The sequence below is a fragment of the Molothrus aeneus genome, chromosome 9 (assembly GCF_037042795.1).
Source record: "Molothrus aeneus isolate 106 chromosome 9, BPBGC_Maene_1.0, whole genome shotgun sequence".
Lineage (NCBI taxonomy): Eukaryota > Metazoa > Chordata > Aves > Passeriformes > Icteridae > Molothrus > Molothrus aeneus.
Genome location: NC_089654.1, coordinates 24,464,271 through 24,490,950, shown reverse-complemented (window position 1 = coordinate 24,490,950; position 26,680 = coordinate 24,464,271). Strand labels below are relative to the sequence as shown.

The 26,680-nt window shown below is 46.1% G+C and overlaps 1 protein-coding gene across 1 annotated transcript in view; it reads right to left on the bottom strand.

Annotated features, from left to right (window-relative positions):
* The window catches only part of HMCN1 (hemicentin 1), a 163,509-nt gene extending 138,628 nt beyond the window's left edge, over positions 1-24,881 (bottom strand). Inside the window, exon 1 of the mRNA XM_066555326.1 lies at positions 24,623-24,881. Within this exon, the coding sequence (XP_066411423.1) occupies positions 24,623-24,881 (259 nt within the window). The remainder of the gene's footprint in view (positions 1-24,622) is intronic.
* Positions 24,882-26,680: the final 1,799 nt, after the last annotated feature.

Sequence of the window (26,680 nt, the reverse complement as noted above, 5' to 3'; positions counted from 1 at the left end):
ACTTGGAGACCCACAGTGTATAAAATGTATTATTCTCATCTTTTGACTATTGCAACAAGCACTAAGTTTAGCTTATGAGCCTCAAGTGTAGCTGTCTAAAAGTTATTAACCACATGCAGTAAGAAACAATAAAAATCAGGGACAGATTTGCCCAGCACATTGTTAACTCCACCTTCTCAGAACTACAGTCAGAAACCACAGGGTGTGGAGAGTAACCTCCTGTACCCAGAAATAGTTAAAATAAATCCAGGTTTGCTACAAATGCTCTCTTAAATAGGTGATGCACTAAACAGTCTTGGAACTTCTCAAACCCTTTGCATGAGTGGCACATCACATTAACCAAGGAATCCTAATTAAATAACTACTCCCTTAGGCTGGAAATGAGAAAAAGATAGCTTCAATGCAATAGAAACACAGGTTGATTACTGTTCTGAAGAAGCAATCCATCTGAACATCCCCTCTAGCTCCACTGCAAGGTCAGAAGTTTTTGTCTATTGCTGGTGCACAACTATGAGCAAAGAACACTTGAGTCCATGTGCTCCAGATTTAAAGTAACGACTTTACTGGCTAATAAATGTCCCAAAAAAAGGACACAAATCAAGGTTTTTTCCTTTCTGGGGACAAGCAAGCATACTGAATGCTGAAATCTGGAGCAGCCCCACCTTCCTCCTCCCTGCCTCAGCCTTTTGCACAGCCTGGAGGTCCGTTCCCAGCGGGGCCACAGTGCCGTGTGTGAGCTGGCTGCGCTGCCTCTGGCCAGCCCTCTGTGGGTGGCTGCCCAGCTCCCAGCCCAGCCACGGCTGGCAGCTCGGCTGACAGGCCCTGAGAGAGGCCAAGGGCCGAGCGAGCCACAGACATTATGGGAAGCTCTTACAACTAGGTGGTCCCTGACATGCAAGCCTTGAGCCGGAGCTCCATCCCAGCACTGAGTATGTCCAGGACTGCAGCCTGTGCTCTCCTGCATCTCCTGTGTGCCCAGAGCTTGGGGTTTGTGCTTGGCGTTCATGGGGCTGCTTTGCTTTTCCAACAACAAAAGGCACAAGCAGACACAAGGGGAAAAAGCTTTGAGCAATTTGCTTCACTCAGCCTACAGTAAAGGACAAACAGCTGATAAGGACTGCAGACACAGCTTCCTTACTGTCCAGCCTGGGAGCAGTGCTGGATCCCAGGGCTGGCCCGCGCTCCCAACTCCCACTGAACATCTGAGAAGGTCATCAGCTCACTTTCTGTTTGTGTTTATTTCCCCTTGTTAACAACAGGCTGAGCAGAGTAAAACTCAGTTCATAATGCTCTTTAAATTCTTTCTCCAGACTGAACTCCAGTTCAGTCCAGGTCTATTTCTGTCTCATCTCTGGGTCTGTGTATTTTGGCACTGCTCCTTCTGCACTTGTAATGGCACTGGATAAAAACGTGCACTGAGGAATTGGGCAGGAACAAATGCAACTACTCATTTCACAGTGCTGCTTTGTGATTAATTACCTTACCATGCTGAAGTCAAATCAGGAAGGATTTAAAACACAATTTTTAACTCACAATTTATACTTAATATTGCATTACAAGATGAACTTATTTACTGTGACATCTAGCATGATTGATTTTGAGCTGCTGTCCACGCCACTGTCAGGCAGGAATGTCCGAGCTCCACCGTCGGGAGCCTCCTGGCACTGCAGGGTACCACAGCCTCATCCATAAAGCTCCTTCTCCTTCTTCACGGAACTCAGGCTCCCACCGTGTCCCCAAATGTACCTCACCATAAGAGGGGTTCAGTGGCTGACTGGCAAAAAAAGTGACTGCTTCTTTTATTGGCAGGATAGATTAAGTCAATTACAATGGCTAATTAAAAGCTTCTTCTGCTTGGAAGATTGTATTTCCAGATTACTTCCTTCAAAGAGATTTGGAAGATCCTTGGAGAGAGCTACCTTACTGAAGCCAAGTCAGCTTTTTGATCTTGAGACATCAGCAAACTGAAAAGCAACTGGCTCTTTCCTGCTGAAAGTGCAGCTGCATTGCTTTCCCAAAGGATAACGAACTACTAATGCACTCAGAACCCACAGCTACACAAAAGCAGACCCTGTAAGCAAATAAGTCACCATCAGCAACCCAAGCATCCTGGGAGCAGGATAACCCAGTCCTGCTCAGTCTGGGATGAGGGGAAAGATTCTACATCCCCATCATGTAGCATAAACCAAAGTCCCAAGGCAGGAACAGTACTTAACAGGGGTAATTACCCCCCAGTTATTAATAAAGCAGCAGTCAGTGTTTTCTTCAAGAAGCCATTCTCCTAACAAGCTTTATGGAGACCATGGCACTAATCCATCAGTCCTTAAAAGTGCCAAAAGACCATGGGAACATTAGGACCTCCCAGTGTATGTTCCCATATTAACCCTATCCTGCTCTTTAACAAGCTTCTGTTGGGGGTTGCTTTCACATGGTAAAAGTTCATTTTATTTTAAATCATCATAGAATCATAGGCTTAAGTAGGAAGGGATCTTAAAGCTCATCTAGTTCCATCCCTTGGGCAGGGACATTCCACTATCCCAGGTTGCTCCAAGCCCTGTCCAACCTGGCCTTGGACACTTCCAGGGATAGGGTATAGCTACAGCTTCTCAGGGCACCCTGTGCCAGGGCTTCCCCACCCTCACAGGGAACAATTCCTTCCTAACACTGAATCAATGCTGCCCTCTGTCAGTGGGAAGCCATTCCCCCTTGTCCTGTCCCTCCATCCCATGTAAAAAGTCTCTCTCCATCTTTCCTGTGGGCTCCCCTCAGGCACTGGAAGGCCACAGTGAGGTCACCACAGAGCTCCTCATCTCCAGGCAGACCAATCCCAATGTTCTCAGCCTTTCCCCATAGGAGAGGGGCTCCATGCCCCGATCCCCTCGCTGGCTCTCCATCTGACCATGGATACACTATGGTCTATTAGGTTTAAATGGGTCTCTGGAAGTTTCTTTGGCTGGAAGGAGTTACATGGCCTGGGACAAAAACACCACTGTTGGATATGAAGCTCAAACACATTGTCGTAAGTTTTAGGGTTTTTTCCCTAAAAGAAACACGAAAAAGTAAAGACTGAGCTAGAATTCCTTCAGATGTCAGACACAATCCTTGAAACACTAATTAAACTTTGCTCAGCAAAGTATCAGCAAACCACGTCATTACTCAATTGGCCCTAAACAAAGGGAAAAGACAGACACTAAACACAGACCTACCTACTCGAATAATTCAAGCACTACTAAATAGAGCCCTCAGTTTTCATACCAAGCTACCTGTCTCTCAATAGAACACAAGGAAGAAAGAAAAAAGTTCGATTTTGAAAATTCTAGGAGAATAAAACCAAAGTTCTAGGACATGACCTGTGTCTGCCTGCACACATATACATACATGTGCATGAACATCATCATTTAGATACTCAAAAAGGCTTTAGGATATATCCAGCTGCCATCCTTTGAGAATGCATATTTCCAGACATAACAAAAATCACGTAATCTGACGCCAGCTGCTGGGAGAAAGAAGTGTCACATTCAGTACAAAATTCAGATATTCTGCATGAGGTTACTCTGTACCTAAAATATTCTTTTTTTCCTTTTTACTTCTAGAAATGCATCTGCCTTCTTTCCAAGTAACTGACAGAGTTTTTATTGATTTCAGTCAGAACAGACCCCAGCTCCCATCCAAGTATTCCACTATAAAGTGAATTGCTAAAGGATTACCAGAGTAAAACCATTAGAAACCTCAACCCTGTCCTTTCAGGCATTACAACGGTAAATTCAAATCTCTGTATCATTCCAGACAAGTCTCCACTTCACAGAACTAATCCATGTACAGCTGACAGAACACGGAATGTTACAGCAGATAACACTGTCCGTGTACACCAATTATTCACTCTGACAATATCCAATTGGGAATATTATCCCTAGGGCTCTAACAAGGGTCCAGTGATGCCTCCAATACTGCTGTGAATAAAGAGGCATCGATTAGTTGAAATTAAAACACTCATTTTAAGGATGTTCAAAGAAGGGCTGTTACTGGTGTTCCAGGTTAACACTGACTTTCTGCTCTTTTTAAAAATCTATTACTAACTTAAACAGTGAAGACTCTAAATAATCCATTTTCAATTTCTACCTATCAGACACATTTCTTACTCCTGGTGAGGCTCTGTTTGAGAAGTTGGATCAGATGATTTTTTCGAGGTGCCTTCTAACCTGGGCTGTTGCAGGACTCTATTATACAAGAAAGCAGTGGGAAAAAGAAGCAGAAAATAAGACTGCAAAATAACTTATCTGACAGAGCCAACCCAGGAAAAAGAGGATACTGAAACATTTTCATTCTATTTTTAAAAATATGTGGTTTGGATTGAAATGCCGATTTCAAAAGAAAGATATAGCAAGTTTTTCATGGCCAGATGAGCTCTCAAAAGCTTCATTACAGCACTGTTTACTTTGGTAACTGGCGAGTCAGCTGGAAGCAGCTCTCTCCCATCCCTTCACTTTTGCCTGCATCATTTGTAATTGTGTCATTTTCTAAATGGCACCAAGAAAAACATTTTTAAGCAAAAACCATTCAAGTAAGGGATAAACTTCTTGCGGAAGTCTAGAGAACCAAGGCTGAGAAAGTGGAACGCTCACCACAACCCAGGGGAAGGGGAAAGGAGTCGGGCCAGGCTGAGCAGTGTCTCCACACTGCCAGAATAGCTCAGTGGTGACAGTGGTCTCATGTGTCTCCTGGCTCTCCAGGGGCCACAGCAGTCAGAATGCCTTGCCTCTGGCTCTTCCGAGCTCTGAGTCTGGCCCAGCAGCGCACACAGCTCTCCTCCCTGGGACAGGCTGCAGTCCCTGGAGCTGGGCTGCTGGGAGCCATCTACACAGAGGCACAGAGGCTCTTCTCCCCCCTCCGCAGCACTGCACTCATTTCATGGTTTTCATCTGCCAGGAGAACTGAAAACCAGAACTTCTCCCCACAGTAGTCACACAAGCCCTGAGAATGACAATTTGGTAAATGAATCCTGTTGCACTGAAGTCTCACACTCAGTGCTGCTGAGGGTCTGGCTGCAAGACGCACATCTTTAGTTGTCACTTTGGAAAGACAATCTGCACATTCACTGACTTATGTAAACTGTGTGGTATGTAAACAATCCCCCAATCCATGTCTAAGCATCATTTCTGCCCACAGTCATTTGTCATATAAAATTGACATCTCAGTCAGAGAGCAAAACACCTTATAATAGAGAATCATGGAATCATTTAGGATGGAAAAGCCCTCTAAGATCATGGAGTCAAACCATTGACCCAGCACTGCCAAGGCCACCACCAACCACATCCACAAGTGACACATCCAAACAGCTTTTAAATCCCTCCAAGGATGGTGACACTTCCCTGGGCAACCTATTCCAATGCTTGTCAACCCTTTGAGGCAAGAAATTTTCTTAATATCCATTTAAAGCTCCCCTGGAGCAACCTGAAACTGTTCCCTCCTGTCTTATATAACAATATAGCTTTAAATGTCAACTGAGAAAAGACCAGAAAGAAGCCAAAAGCAAGAAGAGCCATGCACTTCTTCAGGAAGAATTTCAGGTTCAGAATTTCAGCTTCTCCAGCTCTGATACAGCAGCTCTGAGGGTTCATCACCAGCAGCTCAGCCAAGAACTCAGAGCATGTCACTGTCTCAGTGTGACCTGGAACCATGCAGGACACAGAACCCTAAAAAGCTCATCAGGTCCTTTCTTCATCATCCTTCAGAGTCTACCTAAACCCTCAAGGCTATGAGAAGTTTTCAAAGCAGATGAGCTGCCCCAGCAAGCTGAAGGACTTGCCCTGAGAGGCTGTGGCTGCCCCATTCCTGGAAGTGTCCAAGGCCAGGCTGCGCCCTTTGCACGGGACAGCCGGGGATGGGGGACACTCGTCCCTGGTGGAACTTGGCATGGTAACCCCTCACCTCCAATCAAGCTGTGAGAAGGACTCCACCAATGGATGATGGAGCAGGGTCAGCTGGCAGACTTTGGGAGAGGCCAACTACATCTAAGAAAAATATTAAAATATGTATGACCACTCATAAATATTCATGTTGCTGATGCAATTCCCAGGTGCACAAAAGGCGTAGCCGCCATTTTGTGAACGAGCCCCTGGCATCGAACCACGCTCCCAGTGCTGTCCCTTTTGCTTTGTGTTTTTTTATTAGTTCTCAATAAAACTTTTTATAACTCATCCCCACTCAGGGTCTGAGTCGTTTATAACAAGCTCCCTTACAACCACGCTGCCTTCTGCCAGCTCCTCTACACAAGCAAGAACTCCGGGCAGCTCATTACAGCAGGATCCACGAGAGCTTAACTGGTGAGCTGCTAATCCGGGCAGCTTTGCCCAGCCTTGTCTGCCCAGCAGCAGAATCCCAGCTGTGCAGATCTCTATCACCTCCCCACACGGGCCCAGTGCCCCTGCTCTGACACACAGACACAGCACAGCCCACAGGAGCACTGGGACACCTCCCTAGAAGAAAGCTGTTTCAGGGCTTTGGAAGAAGAAGAAAAAAGGCATCAGAATATTTCTGCTCTTGATGCAGGTTTCAGTGCTCAGTAGTTTTTAGGAAGCTGTGGAAGAGAGGGAAAAATTAAATATTATCTGTGAGTTGTAAAATTCCACAGAGTTTTACTGGTGTAAAAATGCAAGCATGCTCCAAAATAACTCAAAAAGCAGATGTGAACAGAGAGGGAAGAGGGATAGAGGATGAGAACATTAACTTTTTTGTCCTAATCAGCTAAACAGGAATACATTAGGCAAAACCTTTTTTTCTGTTCAGTCATCTTGTAAAATTTGTTTGAAATAATGCCACTATTTATGTTTCAATAGAAATTAATTTAGACTAACCCATTTGTCTTGAACCTTGTATTTCCCAGTTTTACTCTCCATCTGGCCTAGCCCAAACAGACTGGAATGTACTCAGCTGACTACTGGAAAAACATGGAACTCTCACAGAGCAATGAAATAATCAATTGCTAAATAATTACCAAACTTATTCTAAAAGAATGATTACAGTTTAAAAACAGAAGCATTTACCATGATGATTGTTTTCACTAAACTAGTTCAGCCTGTTTATACAACACAGAGCACAAAGATATCTTCTCTGGGGAATTTGGATCTATGACCATAAAGCCATCAAGCTCCAAAAATCAATGTTACCACCTGACTTGCACTGTTTGTGTAGGTCAATCTAAAGTATATTTTCTCAGGGTCTGCATTGTGTCTGGAAGAAAACCCACTCCCTGAACTGGCAGGTCCTTTCAAATACAGTCTGACAGCTCACACTGAATATTTGAAGTGGTTGAGAGGAGTTGACTCCCCTCATGAGTCAACACAAGTGAAGGGTGAGTGCTAATTCCTGAGCTGCTGCAGCAAGTACAGTCACTGAGGATGCCACCAGTGAATGGCATGGAATCATGGAATGGCTTGGGTTTGGAAGGGACCTTAAAGCTCATCTCATTCCAGCCCCTGCCATGGGCAGAGACACCTTCCACTAGGTTATTCCAAGCCCCTCCAACATGGCCTTGGACACTTCCAGGGAGCCAGGGGCAGTCACAGCTTCTCTGGGCACCCTGTGCTAGGACCTCCCCACCTTCACAAGGAATAACTTCTCCCCAGTATCCCATCTAACCCTGCCTTCTGGCCATGGGAAGCCATTCCCCCTCCAGGCCCTTGTCCCAAGCCCCTCTCCAGCTCTCTTGGAACCCCGTTTAGGCACTGGAAGGGGCTCTCAGGTCTCCCCAGAAACCTTTCTTCTCTAGGTGAACTCCCACAGCTCTCCCAGCCTGTCTTCAATCCTTCCCTTAGAGACTGGTCCTGTCTTTGCCCTGCTGTGCTTCTCAGTGCTCGAGCTGCAAACTCTCTCAGGCCTCCCATCCAGTGTCTTTAAGACATTCACAAACCAACATGGAATTCCTGCATACATTGGGAGTCAAGGCAATTTTCCTGAACATGAAGGCCAAGGAACAAAGATTGCAAGGGCATCACTAAAATTCTTTAAACAACAGCCTGTTGGGCAGGCTCATGGCACCATTTTTTTGTACCAACTGCCCACTGGAATGGTCACAGAGAAGACTTGTCATTTCATGGAATTCAGGAGCTATTCAGGTACAGACATGGAGAGTCATCCAGCCTCTCCTGAAGATCTTGTTCAGGTATCTGCAGTACAAAATGGTATCCAAATGATTATGGCAGGATGGCTCAGGTTTAAATCATCAGTTCTGCCAAACATCCCCTTTGCAGCCAGAGGAAAATCTTCAGGCCTCACTCAGGAAACACTTAAGGATATGTGAAAAGGGTATCAAAATCAACAGAATATATATAAAAACATTCCAAAGTGTTTTGCTTAACTTTGTGCCTGAGGTCTCCAAAATAAACGAGGTGGCGTTTCCCATCTCCTATCCCTTCTTTATCCCTAGAGCTGGGGCTGGATATCCTGGGCAGGATTATTTATCATCACATGAATGTAGCAATACTATACCAGCATAAACCCAACTGTAAAAATGTTAAGACAAATGTTATGGATTAATTCTGGAATGATTACGAGGCCCGAGACCCCAGTGTCCAGCTAAACTATATAAACACAAATAAAACTGTCCAAACTGCAAACCTGAATAATAAACCCTATTAACTAACAGAATAGCCTAGATGAAATTCCAGCTGTCCTTCACACATGATAAATTAAAATACTCTGTAAGAAAGTTCAGTGTACACTTCTACAAAGGAAATATCAACAAAACCAGGAAAAATTTAATTCATTTCATCCTCCAAAGTCACATCTCACATTTACTGAGCCCTTCCAAACATGTTATGTTGCTGATTAGCAGTAATGCCTTAAGGTACTCTTTTTTCCTTTTTTCTGATCTTTGGAGTTAAAAACTGCTTTAAAACATCACTGAGGCACATAATTCTTACTGAACGATAATGTCGGGGAGCACCCTGTAATTTAAAACACTGCACTTCTAATGGACAAAATTGAGTCAAGTAGGAAAAGCAGGATGGATCCAGATCCCAGCCTGAGCACAATCAGACTTCAAACAGGGCTGAAAAAATGAAAACCAGCTGAGCTAATAAAAACCAGACCCTGCTCAAACAATCTTTCATCAAGTAAACTTCACCTATGTTGTTACTCTTGGAATTTGGTAAAGTAGGAGGAGCCAGCAAGGTCTGAAGACAAGATGAGAAAGGTTATTTGGGAAGGATGTAATATTTAGCAAAATAAGATGGCAGACAACCAAAGCCAGACTCTGAGCTCAGTTGTACTGGTGTAAATCCAAACTAGCACCACTGACTGTAATGGAATTACTCTGGATTTACTCCATGTTAACTGAGATCAAAACCTAATCACAGACAGAATATCAAACTGGGAAAAAAAGGCCTTTGTATCTACAAAATGGGACATTTCATTGCAAGTAACTAAGCAAGTGTTTAATGCTTAACATTAAACAACACAAGGTGAGATGGACTTGAGTTATCCCGTAAATACCCACAGCCAAAATTCTCTACAGAGCAAAAAGTTTTATGTACTTCAAATCTACCCCTAAGCAAGATTTATGCAAATTAATGAGTTAATTCAAAACATGCTTCACTTATTCAGTGCTTTTCTTATTTGCTTGTTTTGTAGAAAGGACAGTTTGAAATGAACCAAGACTCATCCCCACAAAGCAGGAATGCAACAGCAACTGAAGCATCTCTTCAGTTGCCTCCTTTGTGTCCTTTCCAGAAAGGAATACAGACTCTTACCATTTGCTAAGGTGCAGCTCCAGCTCCAGACCATACCATACACCTCTAGACTGGGGAGTATTTCTGTGCCTTCCCTCTAGACAAAGTCCCAGCCACAGGTACACATCATATCGGTGGCTGTGACAAACCACCAAGGCATTAAAAGATTTGCTTGATGTGGTAAAATTGCCAATTATTCAAAATGCCATTTAGCCAACAGTTATTATTTTCACCTCCCTACACCACGACTCATTTTGGGTAACAGAATGACATTCAAATCAACTTTGGAAAGTAGAGAAAGGACCAACGTTTTACGGCAATGACATGATCCCCACTTTTCACACCCTAAGCATATGCCACAGCAGGAATATTGAGAACAAAGCTTGACACACAAAGCAGCCTCATTTTTCCCCCACTGTCAGCATTCAGAGACTGTCCAGATTCTCCCTCATACACAGATCCCATGTAACTCAATCCTTCCAGTTCATTAGCACTAGGGATGCTCCCTCCCTGCTGCAGCTCTAACAGTTAAGCCCACTGCCAGTCCTGCTGGCCAGAACCACCACAACACAAACCATCATCACCATCTCTGCTCAGCCCCAGGGTAGCTCATGCACTCTAACCAAGCTCCCAAACTGAAGAACTTCTTCAGCCTCTACTAACCTGGACTGTTTGGGAATGAATCTGGGATTGCCAGGCAGCACTCATGGCTGGGGATCAGAAAAAGCCATGACCTTAAAGAAGAGGGAAGCAGGAAGCAGTGCAGAACAATAATTATTTTATCCACTACGCTTACAACTTTAGGAAAGTGTAACTTAACAGATTCAGCACAATTTCAGAAAACAAAATATCAGGGTCAGTTGGTCCAATTTTGACCCAGAACAAAATCTACAAAAGTACTCACTCCCATAGCCAACATGTGAAGTGGGAATGAGATGTGTCCTAGCTACCAGCCTCAATCAGGCTGAGGCAAACACTGCCTGGCAGGTCGAGAGAGGGGATTCTCCCCTCAATTCTGCTCTGGTGAGACTCCACCCTCAGCACAAGAAATACTTGGAGACATGGACCTGCTGCACAGAGTCCAGAGGAGGCCATGGAGATGCTGCTGGGGCTGGAGCGCCTCTGCTGGGAGAGCTGGGGGTGTTCACCTGGAGAAGAGAAGGCTCCAGGGAGATGTTACAGCCCTTTCCAGTGCCTAAAGGGGCCAGGAGAGCTGGAGAGGGACTTAGGACAAGGGCTTGGAGTGACAAAGAAGGGATTGCTTTGAGCAATCTAAACTAGTGCAGGGTGTCCCTGCTCATGGCAGTTCCAGATGGTCTTTGAAGTCCCTTCTAACCCAACCCATTCCACAATTCTGAGTCCCCCTGCACAAACTTTTTTGTGGGTAACACAGCACCTCTTTCAGAGCAAGAATATATTCTCTTTAGCACCAGCACACTTCACCACCAGGATCCAGTGTGTATATGCAAAAGATACTCCAGACTGCCAAGAAATCTTGAGATATGGAGGGGAGTAACTGAGAAGGGACACTGAACCTCTGAGGGAAAAGGGTCAGTGGAAATTTTGAGGAAGTGATGGGCTGAATACAGAGACAAAGATAAAAAGATGAGAAGTCAGACAGACTAGGAAAGAAATTAAAAGAGGGAATAAACATTTCAGGGAGGAAAAAAATGATTTGTGGTTTTGTGGTTAACACAGAGAACTGTGACTCAGGGGTAGGTCACATGAATTCCCTGTGATTTGATTCAGCTTATGTAAAATTTAAAAAGGGAAAGACATGACCAAAACAAAACAAACAAAAAACCCAAGACTCAAAAAAAAAAAAGAAATCAAACCAACAAAACAAAGCAAAGCACACAGATATCTGAAATATCCTAAGACACTGAGATGTAAGGGTTTAAGTGTGTGCTGTTAAATCTGGAGTAAACAATCCTGACCAAGCACCATTGTGAACATAACATTGCTTGTTATGTTCTCCAAATGCTGTAGGAGTGTAGCCAAAATGTTACCCCAGCCAGTGCACACCATGTCTTAATTCAACAAGCATCACCAGGGACATCACCCTGGGTTCTTGTGTTTCTGGTACTCAGGCTCTGGTACATGACAGCAATTACTGTGCACAGTGATGCTAAAGATCTCTAATTAAAAATCACACCACTATTGTATTGGCGTAAGTAACAGAAAATGGGAAAAGATCTGCCCAAAGATGGGCAGAATCACAGGTTCTCTGCCTGGGTGCTCCAGCTATTACTCTTTTACCTCAAATTGTGTGCTTGTCCATTTCCCCTATTCACAGCCTAAAAACCTGGCTCTGACACAGTAGCTTAAAGTCACAATCTCATGAAGACCTTAGTAAACAGAAATACAAATTAATATGGGGGCATAAAAGAAATTACAGTACTCCTAGCTGTCCTAAGACAGAGCCCATCATTTTTCCTGCAGTTTCCCTCCTCTTCTTCTGTTCCTCACTAAGTTCCAACAGCAAAAGCATACTACTCAAGTGAACTAAGACCTCACTAACTAAACAAAAAGCTCCATCCTTTGGAAAACAGACTCGGACATACCATTGCAGAGCTTAAGAGAACTCAGGAAATGTTTCAGAGATATTCAGCATCCCCAGAGACACTTCACTTCAGCTCATGAAAATACACTGGTGTCCAAGACATGAAAATTACAATGGCTTCCTGCTGACCACCCCAGCCTCCGGGCTAGGAATCTAATTTAAACAAGCTGGCAGGAGTCCAGCAGTAACCTACAGTCACAGCTCAGAGCTGCTATCCCGAGCAAACAGCCCAGACATTTAGCAGGGACTACAGCAACACAAGACATTCCTTAATTTTCATTCCATGCTGCAAACCCACCCCCACTCACTCCACTTCAGCAGCATTTTTCCAGGCTGAGAACTGGGGTACTGTTCTGCTTTGGTTACCTCTCATTGCTGAGCAAGCTCTGCTGGTTGTAATTTACCCCATAAAGTTGATATTTGGCTCCACTATGTATCAGGCTACATGAAATTGGCTTTTAATGCTGCATAATATTCATTCATTGTACCTATATCACACACTTACTGGCCTATTCCCAAGAGCAAATGGTAAGGAAGCCACAATTCCAGTGAGAATGGGTGAGCCTGCTAACAGGGACACATCACTGAGAGCAAATTCAACCCTTTCTGGTTGTTTGCAATGTTTGACACATGCTGGCTCGCTGTCTGGGAATATGTCATTTCCAAAAATGCATACATCTTACCAGTAATGCCTTGTAGACTGAAATCTAGGCTAGGAATGTTGTGGGAGAAGGGGTACAACTTGGCAAAGCAGTCAGAGTGAAGAGGAGTACCAAGGGTGCCAAAGCAAATCAAGATGGAGGAGCAGAGGGACACAGAACAGTACATGAACACACACAGCATCAGGTGCATCCCAGCCCCCTGCTTGGGGACTGTCCCAGGGACTGTCAGCCTTGGAGCTGCCAGTGTCACTCCTTTAGCTGACACAGACGGGGTCTCTGAACACCCAAGGTTCAAACCCTGCCAATAATCTGTGGAGAGAGCAAAGGAGGTGCATAAGCTGCTGAGTAGCCCCGTGACCAGACACACACCAAGGCCCTTGGCAGAGCAGGCTCACAGGAGCCCTCAGGGTGTGCTGAGGCTGCCCAGCCAGGGGCCTTCTTCTGCTGCTGATGGGAGCCAGGGAATCACCATGCGGGAATAACCCATTCCCCCTAAGGGCCCTTGGTACCCATTGGTAGGATGAAAACCTAGGTGTGAAACAAACCTCAGGGACTATTATGTGGACAATCAGCCCAGTGCAGAATGTTAGAAAGCAGAAAGCCTCTCAATTAACTTCCTGTATTCTAAATTCAGGGCTTTGACTGAACTAACCTTTGCTTCCCCTAGAGCCAGTGAAAGCAAATGAGATCTCCAAAGAGTATTTCAAAATTCACAGGGGATTAATTGCTCCTTAAGGTGTCAGTTTCATTCTGTGATTTATAGAAAGAGCCTCTGGGTCACCAGCCCCTCAGCTGAGAGTGATCACTGAAGTGCCTGAAGTGAAATGGGATTAATCCTGTCCTCAGTGCCGTGGCTTCATGTATCTTGACATAACATGATCCCATCCAAGTGCTTCAGAAACATGAAGTCATTGTGCTTCTCCCTGGCAAAACCAGTTACCAAAGAGTAGGTTGCTCATGTTCCTCAAAAAGAACAAAAGAAGCTTAACCATAGACCACAAGGGGATATTGCCATAAACCCTTTTGATCCCCCTTAAAAATGCAACACTGCAAACAATCCCTTTGCAAAATGCAAATCTTGGACCCAGAGTTCACCCAACAGCAACTGCACGGCATGAATTCACTGCCAGCATCGCTGAAGGATCTCGTAAATCTGATCTCAGAGCAGCACACCTCAAACAGGAAATCCTAAACACCAGCACCAGTTATAAAAAACACATTATGTTCAACAATGTAAGTGAGGGGTAAAACATTCTCCCTGGCTGGAGTAATGAAGCACAAAAAGCAGCCAGCCCAGAGCATATTTCATTGAATCCATCCTATTCCCTCTAACAAAACTGCTGATTACCAAGGCATGGTGAGCTGATCAAGTAACACCATCACTCTCAACAGAGAAACTGTTTTGCCATTTGCAAACTGAAAAACATATGTTCTCAATATTTCCTCTGATGCATGTGTCTCCTTCAAAACCAAAGCCACAGCATATGCCAACAATTAAATCATTGACTGGAAAATATATACCAACTGGCATCTGAGGGCTCTCTGTCTGAAGGGTTCCTCCTACCAGGCTTTAGGCCATATTCAAAGTACATTAGCTAAATTAAATATCTGCTCCTTTTCCATAGTCCTTAATCTGGTTTAGCCAGATCCTCCACTGAGCAGAATCCATTCTAGTATGAATTCCAAGCAGCCTCTGATACACACACAAAGGATAAAGAACACATAAGAAAAGATGACAGAGAAGACCTCAAGTCATAGAATCACAAAGTGAGTTCATAGGGATCCACAAGGATTACCCAGTCCAATTCCTGGCCCCGCACAAGACACCCCAACAATCCCATCCTGTGCCTGAGAGCATTGTCCAAAAGCTCCTGGAGCTCTGGCAGCCTTTGGGTCCTGACCATTCCCTGTTTTCACAGTACAGGGGAAATAGCTCTAAGGTTTCTAACAAGTTGGTCCAGCAGGATGCAGAATGAACATTGCACAATTCATTGAAAAAAATCATCAACCCAATACAAACTCCTTTTTCTCCCCATTGGTTAAGAAAAGCTCAAACACAACTCGTACCAGCACAGGGAGTCCCATCACTCCACGCCCCCTCTGCAGGACAGGTACTGTTCACTCTCTGCAGTAAACACACAGCACACCTCTGCATCACCCTTGGTGAGCTTTCCAAGGCACCTGGGCAGGGCCTCATGCCTGCTCCTTACCAAGGCAGTACTGCTGGACAGCAGTGCAGCACACAGAGCAAGGATTAAGGATCACAGTGTGTTTCACCAGTTTTCAGGTCTTGGGTGGTTCTTTTCCTTCGTTCTCCCTTGAGAACTCAACTTCATTCTCTTCCCTAAAGGCATTCATTCACTATTAATTCATGTCCAGGGAAGGGAACAGAGCTGAGGAAGGGGCTGGAGCACCAGGAGGGGCTGAGGGAGCTGGGAAAGGGGCTCAGCCTGGAGAAAAGGAGGCTCAGGGGGGACCTTCTGGCTCTGCACAACTCCTGACAGGAGGTGGCAGCCAGGGAGGTTGGGCTCTTCTCCCAGGGAACAAGGGACAGGATGAAAGGAAAAAGGCTCAAATTGCTTCTGGGGAGGTTAAGATTGAATATTGGAAAAAATGTCTTCACCAGGCACTGGAACAGGCTGCCCAGAGCAGTGGAGGAGTCACCATCCCAGCAGGTGCCCAAAAGACATGTCAATATGGCACCTGGGAACATGCTTCAGTGGTGAACATGGCAGCACTGGATTAGTGGTTGGACTCAGTGAGCTTAAGAAGTGTCATCCAACCTCTTAACAATTAATCTCACTTAATAATTCTATGATTCTAATTCCCCACAGCAAAGACATTTTTTTCTAGTTTTCCTCTAGGATTGGCACTTGAAAAGAGGAAGCTCAGCATTTCAAGAGGGAAATGCTTTGATTGGCCTCCTTTTCAACTTTCCTGTCATATTTTTGTGACAATTCTCTTTACAATCAACACTATTGCCTCAGTTAAAGTGAAATAAAGATGTGTACAATATTCATGGCTCCTTATTCACTTCATTACCATGCATTTTCAGAAAACAGTTGTTTTCTACAGATGAAAATGGGACACTGATCAGCCCCAGGGAGGGACAGTTGATTCATAGCTTAAAAGTACTTGAGGATCTGCATCAAATATCTGCTTTTCATACAGCAGTAGGAATTTGATTCGTGTGCATTTAAACCAATCCAGGACATGCATGCAGCAGCAGAAATTGCTCTTTGCTTTCCATACCACAGAGCTCCCATCAAGACCCATAGCCAGTGTTAAACAATTACTGCCGTGAATAGGATTAATTGGGCTTCTCTGTGTGATTGTGTGAAATACAAGCTGCTGTAAGCCCTGGGAGATAAATTCAGAGTGCAGGGAAAAGAGAGGAAGGTGAATGAGGAAGTTTCTTTGTTTAAAAAGTCGTTAAGAAATTGGGAGGAGATCCCTCTGTGAATTGTACCTAAAAGCTGAGTTAACAAGGGCCCTGTGACTTTTACATGGGACACAACAGGTGAAGTATCCTCTATGCAAATTCCAGAAGCTCCAGGGAAAAGGTGCACACTGCTAACAAACAGCAAGACTCTCCTGATAAATGACATCAGTAGTAATTATAAGGACAGAATAGCACTGTTATTGAGCTGCAGAGCTTCCCTTGGAATTATAACCACTTGGAGCTGAGGAGAGCAAAGCATAGAATAAGTGGCTTCTAGGTTCCATAGGCAACAATTTCAAAGGTAACATGAAAAATAATTTGTAATTCAAAGCAGAAAAGAATTATGTATTTGAGGCATTATCATTTCTTTCCCAAGGAAAGAATCTCTACTGTATCTTCAAATAAAAACAGGGAGAATAATCCTTCCCTTTGCCAGAAGGATTAAAGAACCAGAGGGGAAATTCACCCTTGTGCATATCTTCTGGGCTGGACATGCAGAGTTAAGACAGCAGAAAAATAAGTTGTAAGTGATGCTCTAACAGGCTTTTGGATCATGTCACAACATTTTGGCTGCCTCACAGATTTTGGAGCTTCTGGCACTGGCAATACTTACTGTCATCTCTAATCTATATAAGCAGCTACTTTTAGAGGGACCCCAGATAAATCCCTCTAGAGGAACAAGAAAACATCCATGCAATCACAGGGAATTCATTTTATAGATATCACAATGTCTCTGTTAAGGGTGACAATAAGGTTTCAAACACTCATTTCCCACAGGCTTAGTCCAGTTATCCCAGAAGCCTCAGAGATGTAAAATGTCTTTAAGTGCTTTAGATTTCATCCTTATCAGCCCAGAGCTCTTCACTTCCACAGTGTTGGTGACAGCCACTCACCTCATGACAGCAACAATAACACTTGATAGTGGTAACAACATTGAGCAGTTTTTGAGCTTTAGGGAAGCAGTATTTCCCATTGAAATTGTCACTTGTGAAATATTAATAGCAATATGTCATCAGTTTTAGCACAAAAGAGCAGAATTTCCAGTTATTATGCCCAAGTCTACTTATCATTCACTCTCAGACATACCAAGGCTGCACTGAACAGCTGTACCTTTACACTGCATCTCCTGAAACACCTGGAAAAAACTCAGAATTTGGATATGTGCTCATTATTGCTGTCACTGTGTATCTCAGTCCAAGATAAACCAGCTTCCTAAAAACCCCAAATCCTTACACATCCTTGAGTTTTCAGATGGGATGTCCACAAATTTGAGGCCACCAAAACACAGAGCTCTGACAGATCAGCTGTCACCCGCTTTAATCTGGTATTCTGTGATCCATCAGAAGAAGAGGGAGATGAGACTTCCTAAATTAGCATCTTTTCTTCCCACTTTCAACATTGGTAGCAATATAAAAGCCACTCAACTCTCAAATAAGACAACTACTTGAATTAAGTGGAGAGCATCATTTTCTTGGCTTCTGACCTTACTCTTTTCAAAGAGAATTGAGGCAATTCTTCTCTATCTATCTGTTGTGGTTTGACACTGGCCCAATGCCAAGCACCCACAAGAGTTGCTTGCTCATCCTCCCCTGCCACAGCTGGGCAAAGGAGAGGAAAAAAAAGTTAACGAAGTCTTTGTGAATTGAGATAAAGACTGGGAGAAAACACTTCAAGGGCAAACTTAAGGTTGCAAAGTGAACTTTATTACTAACAGAATCAGAGGAGGATAATGAGAAGTAAAATAAGCCCTTAAAACACCTTTTTCCCCCCAGCCCTTCCCTCCTTCCCACTGACAGCACAGGGAGACGGGGCGTGGGGGTTTTGGTCAGTTCATCACCGAGATTTTCTCCTGCTGCTCAGGAGAGGAGTCCTTTCCCTGTGAGACCATGGGGGCCCTCCCATGGGAGACAGTTCCCTGTGAACTTCTCCAGCTGCTCAAGAGCAGCAGCCAAACCACACCTGCCACAAGGTGAGTCCCTCTCACAGGCACACAGCCCTCCCAAACCGCTGCGGCGTGTGGCTCTCTGTCTCCATGGGGTGCAGTCCTCCAAGGACAGGCTGCTCCAGCCTGGAAGCAGGATCCATCTCTCCACTTGGTCTCCCACTGGAGCACAGCCTCCTCCAGGGATCCACCTGCTCCAGCGTGGGCACCTCCCCCATGGGCTGTGGGTGGATCTCTGCATCCCCCATGGATCCCCAGGGGCTGTGGGTGGATCTCTGCATCCCCCATGGATCCCCAGGGGCTGTGGGTGGATCTCTGCATCCCCAGGGGCTGTGGGTGGATCTCGGCATCCCCCATGGATCCCCATGGGCTGTGGGTGGATCTCGGCATCCCCCATGGATCCCCATGAAGGGGCACAGCTGCTTCATCCTGGTCTCACCACAGCCTGCAGGGCAATCTCGGCTCTGGCCCCTGGAGCACCTCCTGCCCCTCCTTCTCCCCTGACCTTGGTGTTGCCATGTTGTTTCCCTCACATGTTCTCACCTCCTCTTCTTCTCTGACTTGGAGCAAAAATCCATGACTTGGTTTCAATTTTCTTCTTAAATTAATCATCACAGAAGCATTACCAGCCTCTCTCATTGGCCCAGTTTTGGACATGGTGGACATAGTGGAAGCTTCCAGGAGCCATCTCTGTGACACCCCTGCTACCAAACAACCAGGTCATGCAAAACCAATACATTATCCTATAGAAACTATGGGATTTTGATAAGTACCCAGTACGAAATATTTGCCCACAGAAACTTCACTTGTAAGCAGTTTATTTTTTCTGGGCAACCTAATAATTTGTCTAGTTCAAACAGAAGACAGTTTTCAAACAGTTTTAAGCAGTTTTACCTACTAAGGAAGGTAAGAAGGCCTCCAGAATGTAGACAGGAACACGGGGTGATATTCCTCTCCCTCTTTCAGCTGTCTCCCTTTTCATTAAAATTAGAAAATCACAGGCTGGCTTCGGTCAGCAGGGATCTTAAAGCCCACTAAGATCTTCCTTCCACTCTCCCAGGCTGCTCCAAGTCCCATCCAAACTGGACACTTCCAGGGATCCAGGGACAGCCACAGCTGCTGTGACACCAATCTTTTCTCATGCTGCTCCCATCCCATTTCCGTGGTGTGGGCAAACTCAGATACCAGCACAGAATAACACTTTTCCCTTAAACTTGTTCTCCCTGCTTTGAAAACCACTGCTGCAGTAGTGTTTCTCCACAGCCATGTTCCTAATAACAAGTCTTGAAGCACTTCTTCCGCCCCACAAAAGAAGCAGAGGGAATGCTGAAGACAATGCCCCTTCTTCTTCTATACCAGAAGGGCCATTCTTCATCTTCTCCAACTGATTTACACACATGCAGCCTCTGCCTGAGAAGTTTACACATCCATAAATCTGAGAGTAAAGCCCAAGATCAAAGACCTCAAGTGACAGAAGAATGCAAAAGTGCAGGGCAGCAGATGGGAGAAGGGCTATCAGGAGAGCTGGATGTGAGAGGCAGAGGCAGTGACATCAGCTGTGATACCATCCAGCTGAGGGTACAGCAAGGACACAGGAGTGCCTTCCCCTTTCCCTTCCATTATCCATCTGCACACCCACACTCCTTTTTCTGTCAGGAACTATGAAAAACTTTAACTCCATTAATAGCCTCATTTTAATTTCACAGAATTCCTCCTCTGGAAAAAACATTACTTCTTCATTATAACTTCTAAAAAAAAAACTATCAAACCTGCAAAGCCCAAAGTTCCCAGACTTTTCATATGACCTCCTGAATTTGATCCAAGCTAGTATGTGGTTCAGCAGCCTAACCATGTTACAGACACAGCCCTGCCAGTCTGTTAAAGGAGACTCCAGTTAAACATAACTACGTGCATAACTTCAAGACAGGAAAGAGCCTTACTCTCTCAAAAGAGAGGAGTGGGATCAAGGCAAAACAAAATATTCCTTGTTCTCCTACACATTTACTATGTGACTTAAGTTCAATACTGTTTTCCATCTAAACTTAGCATTATCAATGTTTCCCCTTTTCTCACACAGTGTTTTCTCTTTGATTTGTAGGAAAAGGGTCAGGAGATGCTCACAGTTCTCTCGATATTGCAGAGTATGAACAGGCAAACACCATTCTCTACCCTAGGAAGTCCAGAGATTACATATTCCCTTCATTTTTGTCTTAATTACTGGAGTTTGGTCTATAGAATAGCCATTCACACTAAAGGAATGCTTGATTAAATCACACAGAGTGAGTTATGACTGGTATAATTCCATTAGCTTTACAGAAAAATAATAGGGATGAATTAGTCCTCTCAGGCTTATTTTGCATTCCAAAATTCCTTAATGGCATAAAGAAAAAATAGCAAAGCTGGCCACAGATGTTAAATAAAGACATTCCAAGTCCAATCCCATTTCCACAGGATACAATGGGAGTTAGTAGGACATCAGGACCCGCAGCACGCAACTACAAAAGCATTTGCTGATCTCCAGCTTTAGCTCCAGTTCAAAATTTTCCTGTGCCAACTCTTCTTAAATTTGGGACAATTTTCCACCCCCCATGCCAGTTTTTCCATTGAACACAAATCTGGCAAGAGCTTTCTTAGTCAACAGCCCTTTCCACTATCTACAAAAGTTCTGTGATCACATTTAGGCATTGAAAGCCCACAATAAAAAAATTCCCTGTAATCTGTTAAAGCACTGGACATGGTTATTCACAAAGTAGAATCCAAAGCAAAGGTTTTTCCAGAGTTGAGCTCTCTGCATCCCACCAAATGGTACATGGTATAGAAATGTGATAAGTTTTTCCGTAAGCCATAATTCTGTGCCAAAAGTCTCAGGTTTGATACTAAAAATATACTTGTATTCCTGTTTCACCAAAATCCCACTGCAGCAGGGAAAACACGACATTTAAACCTACCATCACACACCCCAGTGCATTGGCACATCACAATCATGGAATCACAGAACCATTTAGGTTGGAAAAGACCTTTCACATCATCAAGTCCAACCATCAACCCAACACCACCACCACTAAACTTTGTCCCCAAGTGCCACATGCACTTGGTTGTTGACCACCTGCAGAGATGGGAATTCCACCACTGCTCAGAGCAGCCTGTGCAAATGCTTTACAAGCCCTTTCCGTGAAAAGGTTTTCCCTAATGTCCACCCTGAGCCTGCCCTGGCCCAGCCTGAGGCCGTTCCCTCTCCTCCTATCCCATGTTCCTGGGAGCAGAGCCCGACCCCCCAGCTGTCCCCTCCTGTCAGGAGCTGTGCAGAGCCACAAGGGCCCCCTGAGCCTCCTTTGCTCCAGGCTGAGCCCCTTTCCCAGCTCCCTCAGCCCCTCCTGGTGCTCCAGCCCCCTCCCTAGCTTCATTCCCTTCCTTGGACAAGCTCCAGTGCCTCAATACAGCACTAATAATGCCACACTTTGAGTTATTTTTAAAAATGCTCCTATATTCTGCTAGACTACATTTATACCAAATTATTTACAATCCAGCTGTACCCTGTGGGATGCCAAGTGCACTCTGCAATACAAACTAGGGAAACAAGAGTTCAAAACCAAATCCACACCCAATTTAAATTGCAATTACCTATCAATAGTGTATCTGCATCAGGGCACCTTTATACAAGGAGAAGCTCCTTGGACCTGAACCCCAACTGTATCTGTAGCCCCTGTAGAATCCCATCTGTCCCAAAGACCACAGCACCTCACCAAAACATCCAGAAAATCTGCCTATGAGGCAACTACATAAAAGGTCTTTTTTTTTGGAAGAAGAATTGAGTGAATAACAACACACCTTGTGAAAAAAGGAGCTTCATGCTCATTAATTCAGTTGAGCAACCTTCAGAAAGAACAACACTAGGTAAACAAATTGGACGCCGTGAAATAGTTGCCAAGCAATATTTTTATGAGGTTTTTGAGTAAAGTTACTTCTCTATAGATTAAAAAAAAAGAGGCTGAAGTGGTCAAAACCACATTTCTTACATTTTCTTTTCAAGTGCCTCAGCATGGTCATCATCAGATGCACGGTACAGATAACCAGGAGTCATCTGCACCTTACATGAAATTCAAGACATTGGGCTGTGGTGTGTCTAACTCTGAGAAAGACCAAAAAAGTAGTTTTCAGAAACCAGGACAAAATGAAGTTGAAAATTGTCCATCCTCCACTTTGAGAGAGCTCCCTGCCCTCACAAGTTATCCATCACTCTAAGAGGCAAGGCCCCCTCAGGGAAGTTGGGCTTCCACACAGAGAGGCGTAACAGGATACTCTGAGGCACGTTTGCCAGCAGCTCTGGGCTGTGCAGGTCAGTTCTCTGCAGGTTTAAGTTTCAGTCACTCCACTGAATGAAGTCTAACAGTTGCCAAGGAAAGGGATCTCCTGTGCAAGGAGAGGGAATGGGGGAGGAGGCAAGGAAGCAAGGAGTCAGCGAGTGGGAAAATGTGACTCAAGGAGGGGAAGGTGGCAGTGGATTTGTTGCTGGTGAGGTTTGTACAGAGCAAGGAGGGATGGTTACAGCAAAGCATGGTCAAAGGAGTCAGTCTGGAATACAAGCAAAGAACCTAGAGAGGCACTGGAAGCAAAGACAGTGAGGAGGATACAAAAAAGGACTGAAAAAGTGAAAACATACAGAAGAAAAATGGAAAGAAAACATATGAGATGAGAAAGAAAACAGGAGCTATTGAAACAGACGAAGTGAAAGTGTCTGTGATGAAAACTAAGCACAGGACTACCCATGAGAGAAAGCTGAGACTTCTTTCTACTGAGTGCACACAAGAACAAAGGACCATCACACAAACCTGCACAGTAAAAGTGCACCACACAAGATCTTCTTGCTCTTGTGGATGCACCCAATCCCTCTGAAAAAGAGAACTATCAACCCCTACCCTAAACCCCTTTCTGCTCACTAAAGTGAAGTTAAGCTATCATTGAAACAAAATCAAACCAAAACACTCCTAACCCATCCTCCTTGATTTTTCTGGCCATTCCATGGAAAAAAAGCTCCAAAGAGATGAACTTGATTTTCCAGAAGGATATAAAACAGTTCTAGGTTGTACACTTGACCCAAATCTTTCCCTTCTTGTTCATTTCTGTGGCATGATGCTTTTTAAGTCCCATAATAAGTTTGTTCCATAAACTAACAAAAAACAGGGGGCCAAGGGGAACAGAGGGAAAACAAAAAGAAAATGACACCAAATGTGGAAACAGTAGGGACCCTTTTGTGGTAGAACACTCTGATATTACAATGAAGAACTCTGTAATAAAAAAGAGAACCTATACAAGCAATTCCCTCTAATTTTCTAAGCGTTTGGTTTAAGGTATTTACACCAATAGCAAACATATATCTTGTAAGCAGAAGTATCTGTGACTGGGGGAAATAGAGAGGATGTCCACTTCTTTTGCTGACATTCCTGCAAAAATGAAACTCTTAAGCATTGAGTGTATTCTGAGATATTCCATGGGAACTAAAGCCAAAAGATCATTTTCAAGGGCTTTTTTGCACTTTCTGATTCTTTTTTCTTTTTTTTTAAGAGAGTTTTTACCGCACAGTACAGCACACATCACCAGCCTGAGGCATCCTGTTCCTATTTCCTCTTCAAGTCAACAGAAGAATTTGACAAGCAAAGAGGAAGAAAGCCAGAGAAAATGGATAGGAAGGGAACAAAAAACAGATGCTGAAAGAGAGGAATACACGATGTACAGCAGAAAGGGGGGGGAAGAAAGAAGACCCCAAACAAAACAAAACAAAACAACAAACACACCACACCATGTTCATTTCACTGCGAGGTTCTGAATGTAAACATGGGATCATAGAACAAGAGGAAGAATGTAACTGTATTATTCACCTTCTTAAGTGCACTCCCATGGAAGGGCATTAGAAAATAACTCAGTAGCACCGTTACTACTACACGTGCAGTTCAGTGACGCTACTTCAGCTCCTATCTGGATAATTAAGGGGAGTATTTGATCCTTTAAGCTACTCCTTGGTGCACAAAGCGCACTTAGAGCCCACTCCAGTCTATCCTGAAGGCTTTGGGAAGCTTTGTAGGGAGATAGGGAGGTGGTGGTCACAAAATGTTACTCGCCCTCGGCAGAGAAACGCGTGCGGCAAGAACGACTGCGATGGGACATGAATACTTAGGCTCCAGTCCCCTCAAGCGCATGCAACCCAATCTTTTGCCAGCCCTCGGGAGCTCCCTGCTGCCCTTCCCGGCTCCTGCCCGCCCCAGCCAGGTCCCGCTCGGCCGGCCCTACCTGGGTCGTGGAACGGCACCAGCGCGAAGTTGTACAGCGGCCGCTTGGGTCTCTTCAGCGATGTCTCCAGGATCTTGGATGCGCCCTCGATAACTTGCACCAAGTCGTCGTACATGGAGCCGGTCACATCGAAGACGAAGGCCAGGGTGGAGGCTCCCTCGGGCACCGCCTCGGGCTCGGGCACGGCGCGGGCGCTCAGGGCGAGCAGCAGCAGCAGCAGCACCGTGCCCGGCGCCCCGGGGTTCCCACCGACTGCCATCGCGGCGGGCCCCGCGGCGGCCGGGAACGGCACCGGGGGCAGTCGGGCCGGGGAAACGGAGACAGACCGGGACGAACCGCGGAGAGAGCGGGGATGGATCCCGGACGGACCCGGGAGAGCGCGGGGATAAACCGGGACGGAGCGAGGAGAGCGCTGGGACCGACCCAGGACGGACCCGGGAGAGCGCTGGGATAAACCGGGAAAGCGGGGACAGACCGAGGGGAGTAAAGACCGAGAGGGGAGAGCGGACCCCGTCGCCCACCGCCCTCTCCCCTCAGGCGCGGCGCAGGAAGCACCGCCGCTTTTGTCTGCGCGCGGCTGCGGCCCCGCTCCGCCTTCCCTACCGGGCAGGGCTGGGGCAGCGCCGCCCCAAGGGACAGGACTGAGCCCCGGCCGTGCCGCGGGGCCGCTGCTGCCAGCCAGGCTGGGGATGGAGCTGCGCCTGCCGCCCCGGGAGCACCGGCTGCGCGTTGAGGCGGCGCCCGCCCCCGTCCCACCTCCCGTAGCCCGCTGCGGCCCCTGCTCTCACCTGGGGTCTCCCCTCACTTCGGGGTCGGCGACCTTACGCCGGGGTCTCGCCCCCTCCTCGGGGTCCCGCCCTTACCTAGGGTCACTCCCTCACCTGGGGTCCCTCCCGCATCTCGTGGTCGCCGTTCTCACGCAGGGATCCCGCCTTCACTTGGGGAACCCTCCATCACCCCCGGGGCCCCTCCCTCACCTGGGGTCCCTCCCTCACTCCGGGCTTCCATCCCTCACCTCACCTGGGTCCCTTCCTCACCTGGGGTCCCGCCCTCACTTGGGGGTCTCTTCATCACCCCCGAGGTCCCTCCTTCACCTTGGGGACTCGCCCTCACTCCAGGCTTCCATCCCTCACCTCACCTGGGGTCCCGCCCTCACCTGGGGTCCCGCCCTCACGCCGGGGTCCTTCCCTCACCTGGGGTCCCACCCTCACCTGGGGTCCCACCCTCACCTGGGGTCCCGCCCTCACCTGGGGTCCTGCCCTCACTCAGGGGTCCTTCCCTCACCTGGGGTCCCTCCCTCACGCCGGGGTCCTTCCCTCACCTGGGGTCCTCTTGCTCCCCAGCCCCTCCCGGCCCGGGGTGTGTGTCCGCACCTGCCGCAGGTGAGGGTGGCAGTGCAGCTCGTCCCAGAAGAGCAGGGTCGGATGGGATATTGGGAAGGAATTGTTCCCTGTGAGTGAGGGTGGGCAGGCCCTGGCACAGGGTGCCCAGAGAAGCTGTGGCTGCCCCTGGATCCCTGGCAGTGTCCAAGGCCAGGGTGGACAGGGCTTGGAGCAACCTGGGATAGTAGGAGAAGTCCCTCCCCATGGCAGAGGGTGGGACTGGATGAGCTCTATGGTCTCTTCTAACCCAAACCATTCTGGGATTCTGTGATTTTTAATGTTTTATTTTTGGAAACGTGATACAAGACTGAAATCACTCTGACATGCGCTACCACCCTGGCTGTCCCTTGGCTTCAGTTACACATCCACTACTACTACTGAAGCCCTCCTCAGTGCCCATGAGCATATTCCTAAATTTAATAGTTTAAAGGGAGTAGAAAAGACTCCAGACTGTGACCAGGACAATGCCACCAGCCACTGTCAGTTTTCTGGTGCAAGAAAAAGCCTGGAAAACGAAGGGAAGTGACCAGAGTGGAGTTTTAACTCTGCTCAGGTAGTGAAAGAGATTAGAGGCTTTATATTTCAGGCCTCAGTTGTTAGGGATGCAGCAATGTCCCAGCAGGCATCTTTGGAAAACTCAGTCCTGACCCAATGCCACACAGAAGGGCTCCACAGA